This window comes from Podarcis bocagei, assembly GCF_964188305.1.
Source record: "Podarcis bocagei genome assembly, chromosome: 17".
NCBI lineage: Eukaryota > Metazoa > Chordata > Lepidosauria > Squamata > Lacertidae > Podarcis > Podarcis bocagei.
Genome location: NC_138143.1, coordinates 20090728 through 20103650, shown reverse-complemented (window position 1 = coordinate 20103650; position 12923 = coordinate 20090728). Strand labels below are relative to the sequence as shown.

General features: G+C 41.1%; 1 protein-coding gene across 1 annotated transcript in view; it reads left to right on the top strand.

Moving 5' to 3' along the window:
- The window catches only part of SVEP1 (sushi, von Willebrand factor type A, EGF and pentraxin domain containing 1), a 128769-nt gene that overhangs the window by 66044 nt on the left and 49802 nt on the right, over nt 1-12923 (top strand). Inside the window, exons 21-30 of the mRNA XM_081175963.1 lie at nt 1306-1419; nt 3578-3691; nt 4514-4715; nt 5383-5540; nt 7070-7271; nt 7670-7845; nt 7991-8115; nt 10089-10212; nt 11544-11714; nt 12336-12509. Coding sequence (XP_081032089.1) covers nt 1306-1419; nt 3578-3691; nt 4514-4715; nt 5383-5540; nt 7070-7271; nt 7670-7845; nt 7991-8115; nt 10089-10212; nt 11544-11714; nt 12336-12509 — 1560 coding nt within the window. The remainder of the gene's footprint in view (nt 1-1305; nt 1420-3577; nt 3692-4513; nt 4716-5382; nt 5541-7069; nt 7272-7669; nt 7846-7990; nt 8116-10088; nt 10213-11543; nt 11715-12335; nt 12510-12923) is intronic.

Below are 12923 nucleotides of genomic sequence, written 5' to 3'. Positions count from 1 at the left end.
CAATACAACTGTTTGTGACTAACTCCTATGGAAAGCATTGAAGCTTGTTAGTAATGATTAACTTGATGCATCAGTATTAATAGGATGTGCAGGCTGCTCCTAAGGTTAGGGTCCCACCAAGTTCGTTGGTGCATATTCCCTAGTTACTGTGTGTAGCAGAGATGGAGAACCCGCCCAGCCCTACAGAATAGGGCTGGGCAATACCTGGTTTTCAGCATCACAATCTATCACCAGCTAAGCATCACACTATACTGATATATCACAATGTCTGAAATAAGGATCAAGCTATGTAGAGGCATTGGCTGGCTTCAGTTTCCCCCACGTTAAGATTTTTTCCAGCAGCTGCTTTTGTGACTCGCTGCCCCCTGCAGGATGTAGGGGGAGCTGAGCCAGCAGAGTTAACATTGGAATTTTTGCATATCACACACACACACACACACACACACACACACACACACACACACACCATGATTTGCGATATATTGCCAGGTCAAAAATTATGAAACCGATATCACAATATGGATCTCAAACCCGGCTTTGGGTGATCTAACCCCCAACCCTACTCCAGATGTTGATGGACTACAGTTTGCATCATCTGACCATCTGGGCATGCTGGTCCAAACATGTAGAAGATACCATGTTCCCCATCCCTGGTGTATAGGATTAAGTGACAACAAACTCAGTAGGAACCATTTCTGAAGGCTGCATGTCCTATAACTTTAGCTAGATGTCATTAATTGTTTTCACAGAACGTATTTTAATACTGTGTATTTACATTTAAGCAGCACTTCACTTAGCTAGAAACTTTTATTTATTTATTCATTCGCATTTCATTTAGGAGCTGCTTCCCCTGAAAGATTTTGAAGCAACTTAACAATCAAAACATGCATAGTAACCATTTCGCATCCTGAACAGATACAAGATGGGGTTTAGAAACTCCACTTAAAAGTTGGAGTCGTTGAAAAAGGAGGGTCTTTAGTATAAGTCGTAAAGACAGCAAGTGTCCTGATATGGAAAAGGAATGGGGTACCGTGCTCTCCAGCCAATATATGGGTTGTTGGGGTGGGGAAAGGAGAGTAGAGTAGAGGGGAAAGCCATTTTGCACAAGTAGAAGCCCTTGCAAAGGACATCTTCTGACAGACTCACGAGTTGAATCCCAACCTTTTTGTATATACTTATTTATTTATTTATTTATTTATTTGTGTTATATTCATTTGGAATTTTAGTTTGCTGTTTCTTCCCCTGCCCCTCCTTAGTAACCCCAATATATTTTTTTCTTTTGTGTTCTTTTGGGTTGTGTTTTAGGCTTAAAATGTGAAACAGATATTGATGAGTGCAAGTCACACCCCTGTCTCAACAAAGGGATTTGCGAGGATGGCAATGCAACTTTCATTTGCCAGTGCCAGCCAGGCTATACAGGTGACAAATGATGAACTCAGGCGTCAACTCCAGGTTGCATACTTTAAAAAGAAGAAGAAAAAAAAGCCAAGTGTTGGTCATACAGTGGTACCTCAGGTTAAGTACTTAATTCGTTCCGAAGGTCCATATTTAACCTGAAACTGTTCTTAACCTGAAGCACCACTTTAGCTAATGGGGCCTCCTGCTGCCACTGTGCCACCAGAGCACGATTTCTGTTCTCATCCTGAAGCAAAGTTCTTAACCTGAAGCACTATTTCTGGGTTAGTGGAGTCTGTAACCTGAAGCGTATGTAACCTGAAGCGAATGTAACCTGAGGTACCACTGTACTTGATTTCGCTTTTAAATTGTTTGCCTTCTGTGGAATAAGTTCGTTAGTTCCAAGAAACTGGACCTTTTCAGTCAGCTGATGATAAAATATTCAGTACACTTTTTATGGTTGCGATGTAGAGGAATTTGATACAACAGTGCATGTTTTAGAAGTTCTGATTATACAAAAAATGGCTTATTTAAGATGTCAGAGGCTGCAATTCTTACTTATCTTAAAGCTTGTCCCACTGATATGGTCCATATACCCTGCTTTTTGCAACTTATAGATGGTTCCCATACGCTGGCAGCTGACAGAGAGAGGTCTGCTTAGCTTCAGTAACCAGACTGTGTCAAAAGCAGAAATAGCTGGGATTGTGCTGAAAGTCTAAGATTTAGCACTTGTATTTATGGAGATAAAAATGCTGGTAGTAAGCTCTAGGAGATTTATTTTAGAATTCAGTTTTCGTGAGTGTATGAAACTGCCTTCACCTGATTCAGGCCAGTACTGCCTGACTTCAGCGAGCGACCTTCTTAACACAAAATCAGGTGGTCTCTTCAGTCGACCTTTCACTTGCTGAAACTCCATACTTTGTTAGTCACTTGGTATAAAAGAGTCTCAGAGTGTCTTGCTAAGACAAAATACAAACCCATAAAATCAATTAAGAGCCAGCGAATTTAAAAACAGTATGCAATCATAATAAAAATGATAAGAAATTCCTGAAATATTCTTCCAACAGAACAATAAAAAGTGCAAAAGTTCAGTATTCCCAGATTGTCAGTCTTAGAACAGGCACTAGGAATAAATATGAGCAAGTTTATACAGAGTAATTTGGCAAAAACAAAAACGAAAGTGGTCTAGGAAAATTAGGTCTAGCAAAAACTAAGTGTTCTGTTTTTTTATGCAAAAAAGGAGAACCACATTTAGGTTGTTTATTACTTTATAGCAGTGGTGGCCAAACTTGGCCCTCCAGCTGTTTTGGGACTAAACAGCTGTTTAAGGACTAAATTAAGAAATAAATGTATTTATATATTGCAACATTCCGTGCATAAGACGGAAAACTTTAAAAATTGGGGGGAAATATAGTCTTATACATGGAAAAATACAGTACTCTATTAATGTTAGCTTTTTGATGTGCTTACAATAATTTTCCAAATAATCTACAAAACATTTCCAGTCTTTCTTAAATCTTTTTTTCATCTTGATTTCCAACTCTGTTTATCAATCCTGCCATTTCTACATATTCTATCAGTTTCATCTGCCATCCTTTTTTTTTGGGGGGGGGGGTGTTAGGGGTATTGTTCCCTCTTACCATCTCTAGGCATATCCTATTCTAGCTGCTTCTAGTCTCCTTTTCTGTGGCTGTACCGGGGTGACGAAGCAAACAAACCCAACTGCCACTCAGGCTTGTCCCTGTAGCACTTAACTATAACTTAGCATGACATCTAGACTAGAGCATCAACTCAAGCAAAATCCTCCTTGAGAAAATAAAAATGAAATTAAAGCTTTGCCTTGCAAAACTTGTTACAGAGCCCATCGAGCCCATGCTGTGTCCAGCAAGGAGCTCTAATTTATACTGCAAAAAGAAAAGGAGATTGTCAGATTCCTTAGCAGTACTGGAGAACAATAAATAGTTCATGCAATGTGAGTGTGCCACATGGCTCACTTTGAAACCTGGAAACTCATGCTGTGGGTGGAAAGCACACGAGGAACCACGTAATAAGTGGTAAATGAAACATGAAGACTCTGTGCAAGCTGAATAGATTTTTAGAACGCCAATTCAGTGTTTTTTAGGGTTGCCTCTTCCATGCATATGAACTGTTAACAATGCTCTGTAACCATTATTGCTTGAAGGCTTGCAATGTGAAGAAGAAGTAAATGAATGCAGTTCAAATCCATGTCTGAATGAAGCAGTCTGCATTGATGGCACCAACTCTTACCAGTGTCTGTGTGCAGAAGGATTCACGGGTAAATAACTGATTGGTTTGTATTAAGAGTTGCCAGCTTTTTATATTGTTCCTCTGCCTTTAACAACAGCTTTCTACGCAGACATTAGCAGGAGAAAACGCCTGAAGGTGTAAGCTTCACCTTCTGACGTGTGTTATAAGAAGTACACCAAGCTGTTTTTGTCATTGTTTGTTTAGAAGCACCACTACTACAGACGTTTCTGTTTAAATACAGCCTCAGTGTATTCTGTACTGATAGAATTGAGAGGATTTCAGCTTTTATTGAAAAGAAATATAAAGATACAGCTTTCGTTTCAGATTCACACAGTCTCTTAACGTTATAAACAGGAACTCTGTAACATGAAAAAGATTGGCAAAGATTTTAAACATTAATATGCTATCAAAATGTGTTGCTGCAACTCCTAAATAACTTCCCCCAGTGTGATTTGCTGAGGAAAGGTACATTTGTTAGTATTGTGTTTAACGTAACCAATAAATCACTGTTGTTGTTTTCATTTTCATTAAAATGAGGCTGAATTTTAAACTGCATTTTAACCTGTATTTTAAATTGGGTGTTTTCCCCTATTATGTTTTTACTGTAATTTTACTGGTGTTAGCCGCCCTGAGCCTGGCTGTAGCTGGGGAGGGCGGGGTATAAATATTTATTATTATTATTATTATTATTATTATTATTATTATTATTATTATTTTCTGGAATATTCTTTAGTTTTCATCTCTGTTCTTTTTAATCTGTCAAAGTTCCTGAAATTAGAAATTGCCCGATAAAGTCATTATGCTCCTATTCCCCCACCCCTAACTTTCCTCTTTACACCTTTCTTCTCAGGTACTCACTGCGAAGCAGAGATTAATGAATGCCTTTCAAACCCCTGTTTAAACAAAGCTACCTGCGAGGATCGGGTCGGAGGTTTCTATTGCAAGTGTCCATCTGGGTTTATTGGTACCCTCTGTGAAAAAAACATTAATGAATGTCTCAGCAGGCCTTGTGAAAATGGAGGCACCTGCAGTGATGCTATCAATGGCTACAGGTAAAAAGCGACAAGCATTAGCTTCATCTACAGCACAGCTCTGTACGTGTTTTTCCCAGTAATAAGCCCTGTTGAGTTTAAGGGTGCTTGCTCCCTAGTAGAGCGACGCGGGTGGCGCTGTGGGTTAAACCACAGAGCCTAGGACTTGCCGATCAGAAGGTCAGCGGTTCGAATCCCCACGATGGGGTGAGCTCCCGTTGCTTGGTCCCTGCTCCTGCCAACTTAGCAGTTCGAAAGCACGTCACAATAGCGAACTACAGTCATACCTTGTGTTGAGTTTGCTTCAGGTTGAGCATTTTCAGGTTGCATCCCATGGCGACCTGGAAGTAACGGAATGGGTTACTTCCAGGTTCACCGCTCGTGCATGCGCAGGAGCTCAAAATGTCGTCACATGCATGCGCAGAAGGATCTAATTGTGACACATGCAGACACGGGTTGTGTTCTGCTCAGGTTGCGAACGGGGCTCCGGAACGGATCCTGGTCGCAACCAGAGGTACCACTGTATTCATTTTGTTTTTTTCAAACTGGCCATCTGCTCAGGCTGCTTTGAACTCGTAGCACCAGTTTCCCCCTCTGCTTTGCTCCCTCATTTCACTCGGAACAACCAGGATTTTGTTTTGTGGACTGCTGTACTAAAAGGTGCTTTTGGTGTTTTTTTGGCCCACAGGTGCCACTGTGTCAGAGGATACACAGGACCGCAGTGTGAAGTGAACATAAATGAGTGTGACTCCAATCCCTGTGCAAACCAAGCGACTTGTGTGGATGCCTTGAACGCATACATTTGTAAATGTCCCCCTGGCTTTACAGGCAGCAGGTGTGAAACAGGTACACAGGACCAAAGTATCAGGAGAAGGAAGGCTTGGCAAAGCTTCATGGCAACGCTAGTGCAGTTTTGAACTGATACCAGACGGCTGCCGTGAATGTAGGAGATTTTGCAAAGGGCCATGTTCATGATCATAATGATTTAAATACCAAATCCAATCCCATTAAAAAGAGGAAACGAAAGGATATATGATTTCTGACGTGATTGAGAATCGCAGAGCCAGAGACAAGAAGTTAGAGTGTTAAAATCAAGATGTGGAAATATGGAAATAACAACCAGAGGCAGGATTGAGATTTGGAGTTATGCTTCAAGGTCCAGACTATGGGAAGTCCGAAAAATTAATAATTACAATTTGGAAGATAATTCGACCTTTTTTATTTGTTTTTTATTTTTATTGGATTATGATTTGATATGTTAATTGGATATTTTTTACTGGAAAATTAATAAAAATGATTTAACAGAAAAAAGGAAACCTTTGCAAATAGAAAACCGGCATATAGAGTTTTTGTCTCTGCTCAAGTGGCAATTTCATTTCTTATAACAGTACAGAACGCCAGTGTTACCACTGGATTTCCTCCAAATGCAAGAAGCTACTGAATAAGCAGAACAAATTCTGCCCAAGTAACAGAATCGCCAATGGTTCCCTGCAATGCTTCAGAGCAGATTTTGGACAGTGCAGTGCATTCAGTCCTTGCTACCATGGAAAAGATTTTATTCCTACTCTGCTTTATATTATGTTGGTGTGCTGTGGCACACATATATGATACTGTAGCTTTCGTCTTGCAATAAATAATGCTATACCTGCACTTTGTAAAAAAGGCAGCCCTGCCATTAATTCTTTTTGATCCCTAACAAATTATGAGCATTTCCCCTTGCCAAAGCTTTGCAAATCTGCATGTTATTCCATTTCCTCTGCCGGTCAGTGTAACACATCGCGCGATAAGAGTAAGCTTTGATCTGCTACCATGAAACACTGGGAACCTTTTTAAAAATATTAATTATGGGAGGAACAGGTGGCAGGTGATGGCAGGTGGAGAAGGAACGCTTAAAACTTCCCCTGACCGCATGCTTCAGTCCTGATGGCAATCCAAGATGTAGTTGCTATTATTATTATTATTTATTAAATTTCTATCACACCCTTCATCCATAGATCTTAGTTTGTCTTTGATGCAACAGATGGTACATCTGTAGGCAAGAGGTGAAGGATCTTGGGATGGCATTGCAAGATCCAACTTCAAAGCAGATCGTTACAGTCAATCCCATCTGAAAACAAGAAAGTGACATGTTTTCTGCAGGCTCGCAGTCCCTTAAAAAGGAGAATGTTAGATTTGTGGCTATATGTTTGGAGGCTGGTGCTTCTTACAGAAACCAGGCATTTTAGGATTGTCTCAGGATCAACTTCCGTAGATCACTAATGTGGGAAGCATAAGTGGAAAAGCAAATGAAATTGTTCATTTTGAAGGCAAGCATGTTTCTTAGCAAGCCATTGAAAAAGTGAAACTCCCCCCTCCCCCTTTCCCGTTTGTTGCAGAACAGTCTTCCAGATTTAATCTGGATTTTGACGTGTCTGGGATCTATGGCTATGTTATGCTTGACAGCGTCCTCCCCTCGCTCAGTGAAATCACTTGTGCGTTCTGGATGAAATCGGCAGATACTACTAATTATGGTACTCCCATCTCGTACGCGGTGGAAAATGGAAGTGACAATGCCTTTCTGCTTACAGATTACAACGGGTAGGTGTGAAGTAGAAAACAGTACTGTGTTACCCTCTAGATGAATTTCAGTACTCTTGGGGACCACGTAATTCTCCATGGGCAGAGCTGTAATTTGCTGCACACACAACCTTGAAAATTTCTCAGGTAATCAGGCTCTCTAGTGAAGCAGTTTCCCCTAAAACAAAGCATTTTTGTATACATGCTTTTCCCTAATATACGCTTTTAAAAAATACACATTACTTGGCTGGACAACTGCACTGGAAAATTCAGAGAGGTGTGCATTTCAAAGGATGGCTGTTTTTCATTTTCCAAATTATTTCAGAAAGCACACATTTTGAAGGTTCAGCTTTAAATCAATTTTTTTCCTTATCCCTGGGCAAAGATGAATCATTTTCTTCGTTCTCTCTCTTAATTAGGTGGGTTCTTTATGTGAATGGGAAGGAGAGTATTACAGACTGCCCTTCTGTGAACGATGGTAATTGGCATCACATTGCTGTGACCTGGTCAAGCCTTGATGGAGCTTGGAGAGTGTATATTGATGGGAAATTATCCGATGGAGGCAGTGGTTTATCTGTAGGATCAGAAATCCCTGGTATGGACCTTTCCATATTTATTTGATTATAATACTTAACAATGATGCATATTGATTGAGAGGGGTTTTTACTCTTTTCAATTACAGCACAGAAGGTGGGACCCAATTCAGTTATATTCTTGTTCTGTTTTTCTTTTGTGAATAGGTGGGGGTGCGTTAGTTCTTGGACAGGAGCAGGACCAAAGAGGAGAAGGATTTAATCCAGCAGAGTCTTTTGTCGGCTCAATTAGCCAGCTCAACATTTGGGGTTATGTTCTGTCCCCAGAACAGGTACATATGTAACATTTCATTTGGTTTCTTTGAAGCTCAGGAGAGCACTGTCTGGCAAATGGAAATATATTAAGCAATTTCCCACATTCTGGGCCTGATCCTTTGCTCTTTCTCTCATCAGCTGCTCAGAATTGTTTATATCCGTGAAAAATAAAACCATGTTGGCAGTAATGAAACGGGAAGGTAGTGGCTGTGTTCAGACAAGAATGAGCCTAGCTTCCCCCAGGCTCACACATCCTCCTGTGGCATTTTTATGAACCACAACTTAGTGTGTCATCCAAACCCTAAACTGTGCTTGATCTATCAGTGGAAGCAGGCACACCTCATAAACTATAGCCTGTAGCACTGCAAAACTCTGGTGTGTTTTTGTTTTGTTTTGTTTTGTTTTGTTTTGTTTTGTTTTGTTTGTTGTAGCAGACTAACATGGCTACCACTTACAGGATGGAGGGAAGCTAACCAGTCCTTCTTCAAATGACCAACATCTATGAGAGTGGGTGGAAGTTCTTTTGGGGGGGGGTGTTTTTTTTAACTTACAATTTTGTTTTTTATTTGTGAACTGAATAGATGTTTATTCCCGAGCCATCAGTTTCTGCTTCTTCAATTTCTTTTGAGATATCTTCTTCTTTTGAGCAACTTCCTCTTCTGGCTTAGGGACAATTTGCTCCTTCTCTGTGAGGATCATCTCAATGTGGCAAGGAGAACTCATGTAGGGGTTAATGCGACCAGGAGCCCTGTAGGTCCACCTGCGCATTTTGGGAGCTTTGTTAACCTGAATGTGCTCAATTACCAGAGAGTCTACATCCAGACCCTTGAGCACACACATTTTAAGAATGTGTGTTCTTAAAGTGAACACAAAGGTTGGATTTTGTGCATGATTTTGTGGGGTTCTTCAGATCAAGTGAGTAGCGGACCATTTTCAGAGCTTACCTTACAGCCACAGCTACCGCCGGGGGAAAGCGTGGAAGTTCTTTGTTTATGTATCGGGTCATACATCACTTTAAACAGGTTTTTAGTTGAAAGCAATTAGTTGCCGTATGTTGTAGAGTTAGTTAGAGTGTTGGGGTTGTTATGTAACAGTTTTAATGACTTCCAAGATCTCTGTTTTCTCGTGAAAACACTCTGTTTTTCTGAAATGGGTGTCAATATTCAAGAGCAGGGGTCAGCATCCTTTTTCAGAAGTGGGCCAGTCCACCATCCCTCAGACCATCTGGTGGGCCGGACTATATTTTTGGGGAAAAAATATGAACGAATTCCTATGCCCCACAAATAACCTAGAGATGCATTTTAAATACAGTGGCACCTCAGGTTAAGTACTTAATTCGTTCCGGAGGTCCATACTTAAGCTGAAACTGTTCTTAACCTGAAGCACCACTTTAGCTAATGGGGCCTCCTGCTGCTGCCGTGCTGCCGGAGCATGATTTCTGTTCCCATCCTGAAGCAAAGTTCTTAACCTGAAGCACTATTTCTGGGTTAGCGGAGTCTGTAACCTGAAGCGTATGTAACCCGAAGCGTATCTAACCTGAGGTACCACTGTGAAAGCATACATTCTACTCATGTAAAAACACCAAGCAGGCCCCACAAATAACCCAGAGATGCATTTTAAATGAAAGGACACATTCTACTCATGTAAAAACACGCTGATTCCCGGACCGTCCGTGGGCCGGATTGAGAAGGCGATTGGGCCACATCTGGCCCCCGGGCCTTAGTTGGCCTACCCCTGTTCTAGACTGTCTTTTTTCCTGCCTGATCCATGTTTCAGGAAATAAGTGAAGAACAGATATTCTGCTAACCATTTCTGCACAACACTGTGTGTCCAACACCCCCAGTATTTCTCAAAGGAAGGTCTTGCATTCAGATACAGTAGACATGGGTTTGTTCAGTTTGATCATTCGCTGATCGTTGCGGTGAGAAGGAAGAGGATGAATCAACTAATTGACAAGCTTGTATCTGTTCCTTTTCTCTTGAACTATCAGGTGAATTCCTTGGCTACTTCTTGTCCAGAAGAACTCCAAAAGGGCAATGTGTTGGCCTGGCCAGATTTCCTTCCTGGGGTTGTTGGAAGAGTGAAGATAGATTCCAAGAGCGTATTCTGTGCTGGTTAGAGCTCTACCTCCTAAAAGTGTTTTTGTAATATAATGCCATGGTTTTTAAACTTTGCTCAGGAAATCCTGGTGCACCCTGGAAGCTAGTCAGAGGTGCCTCATTGCATGCCCAGCCAAACTAGGACTTAGCGACAATGTGTTGGGTCCTGCTCCTCCAGTCGTGTTGCTGCTGTGCTGCTGTCAATTAAGCCATTGTTTGACTGAGGACTCAGCTATACAGCTGCAAATGAAATGTTTTACGTGTGTTTTAAGTGCAATATACAATGTGACACTAGCTGGTGATGGTGAGCCTTATGGAAAATTCAATGTATTTTTTAAAAACGCTTTTAAAAAAAGCATTTTCAGAATGGTTTCTATATGCGTGTAGATTCCAGCTTAGTGTGTCATACATAGCTTGCTTTGTAATTTGTTTGGAGGAGCAGAAGGACTGAGGGGAGGACTCCGAGGTCTTACACATTTGCCCGAAGGTAGGAGTGGGAAACCTTTTCAGCCCAGTGGGCCAGAGCTTTATCTCCCTGACACTAGCTACACAAACTATGTGACTGTCAGATAGGCTTTTCGTATGTTGCTGTGACTTGACAACCAGCGAATCGTTGGGCTTTTAGAAAGAGCATCTGGCAGCACCTGCAAAGCTGGTTTCAGTACAGAAATAAGTCCCTGAAAGCAGACAAATCAAAAAATAAATAAATCGCTGGTATACTGGTGCTCCTTAAGTGGCACAAAACCTATGATATTATTATCCCCATGGCCTACTAGCCTTTCACAGATACACTTGCTCATTTAATGACTGGAACATTCCGTCTTCATTCTTCGGATTCCAGTGTTGTGTAATAAATGTTCCTTGGGACCTCGAGCGAAATATTTATGGTTTCCTGGATTGAGATGTTGAAAGAGTAAAGTTTAGGATTGGGTCAATTGGGAGAGATTTCCAGTCATTCATTGGAACAGAAATTTTGATCTTATTTTGGCTCCCCGTTCTGTTTTGCTGTTTGTTTGTTTTTTCACTTGTGAAAATGGTTTTAACCTTGGATGTTGAAACAGATAATACTCTTATGTTTTTCTAAAAGCAAGCATTGGAAGCATGTATATATGTCTTCCAAACCTCCTTGCATAGCATGGAAGACTAGTAAAATTTTGGGAATCGAAAGTGTGAAGAAATCTGCAACTCTCATGCTTCCAGCTGATTATCTGGCAGCAGTGTGGCAAACTTCAACAACTAAATGGAGATGTTCATTTCATTTATGTTACACAACCATGTGGGATTACAGGAGCTCTTGTTTTAAGGTGCTTTAGCTGTTTTGTCTGTGCGTTTTCCTTTGTTCTCAGACTGCCCGCCTTTAGAAGGTTCCATACCTCACCTGAGAACTTCATCAACGGATTCAAAGCCGGGGTCAAAAGTCTCCCTCTTTTGCGACCCAGGTTTCCACATAGAAGGGAATTCCGTCCAGCACTGTCTCAATTTAGGGCAATGGGCACAACCTCTCCCACGCTGTGAAAGTAAGTGGATACCCTTAAGATGCTCCTAACTTTAGGATATACTGCAGTATTAGATCGAAGATCCTAAACTAAAACAAAACAAAACAATCACTGCCAAGGAAGCCACTTCGTGATTTCCAGAAGGCCCCTTCTTGTGCTGCTGTCATAAAATGTGGATTTAGGTTTGATGAGGCCCTAAGCTACTTAAGGTAATGGGGCCCTTTATATGTCCAGCTGTCCTTTTTCAACAACAAATTGTCACTGTTTTTTGTGTTGAATATATGCTCTATGGTAATTTTTGGACCTAATAGGTATCTAAAGTCATATATAGAAATGAGTAAACCAGTGATATTTTAGGGAGCAGGCTAGCAGGCGGGGCCCATGACTTACATCATAGGAGCCTACACAACACAAAACACTGTTGCTGTATGGAGGTTTTATTTTATTTGTTTTCTTATCTTATATTTTGGAAATGTACATCCACAGGTTTTTTTCCTTTAAATTTTTTTGGGGGGCCCAAGAGAGTGGGGCCCTGAGCTATAGCTTGTTTAGCTTTTACGTCAATCCGCTTTGATCAAGAAGAGATGAAAATGAGCACGTCTAACCTCTTAATACTTTTGTGCATATATCGTCCGGCTGCAGGGATTAGCTGTGGAGTGCCTCCTCCTTTAGAAAACGGATTTTACTCTGCCGAGGACTTCTTTGCTGGAACCACCATCACGTATCAATGCAACAGCGGCTATTACTTATTAGGAGACTCAAGGACGTTCTGTAAAGACAGCGGGATCTGGAGCGCCATTTCACCATCTTGCCTCGGTGAGATCATGAGCACGTTTGACCGTATTGTCAACACAAGAGTCCTAAGACTCCTGCTCATCTCTGCCTGCATTCTCCTACTGGCTGAATCTCGGTCTAAACCTCAAACCTTTACTGGTATATAGACAAAATTCTGAAAGGCTCAGTACAGTGAAATCACCTGGTAGACTCTGCATCTATCATAATAATAATAATAATAAATTTTATTCATACCCAGCCTTCCCCAGGGCAGCTATCACCAGTAAAATTACAGTAATAACATAATGGGGGGGGAACCAATTTAAAACACAGGTTAAAATGCAATTTAAAATGCAGCCTCATTTCAAAAGTAGCCCATAGATCAAAACCATAAGAGGGGGGGACATAAGGGTCAGACTGAGTCCAAACCAAAGGCCAGGCAGAACAGCTCTGTCT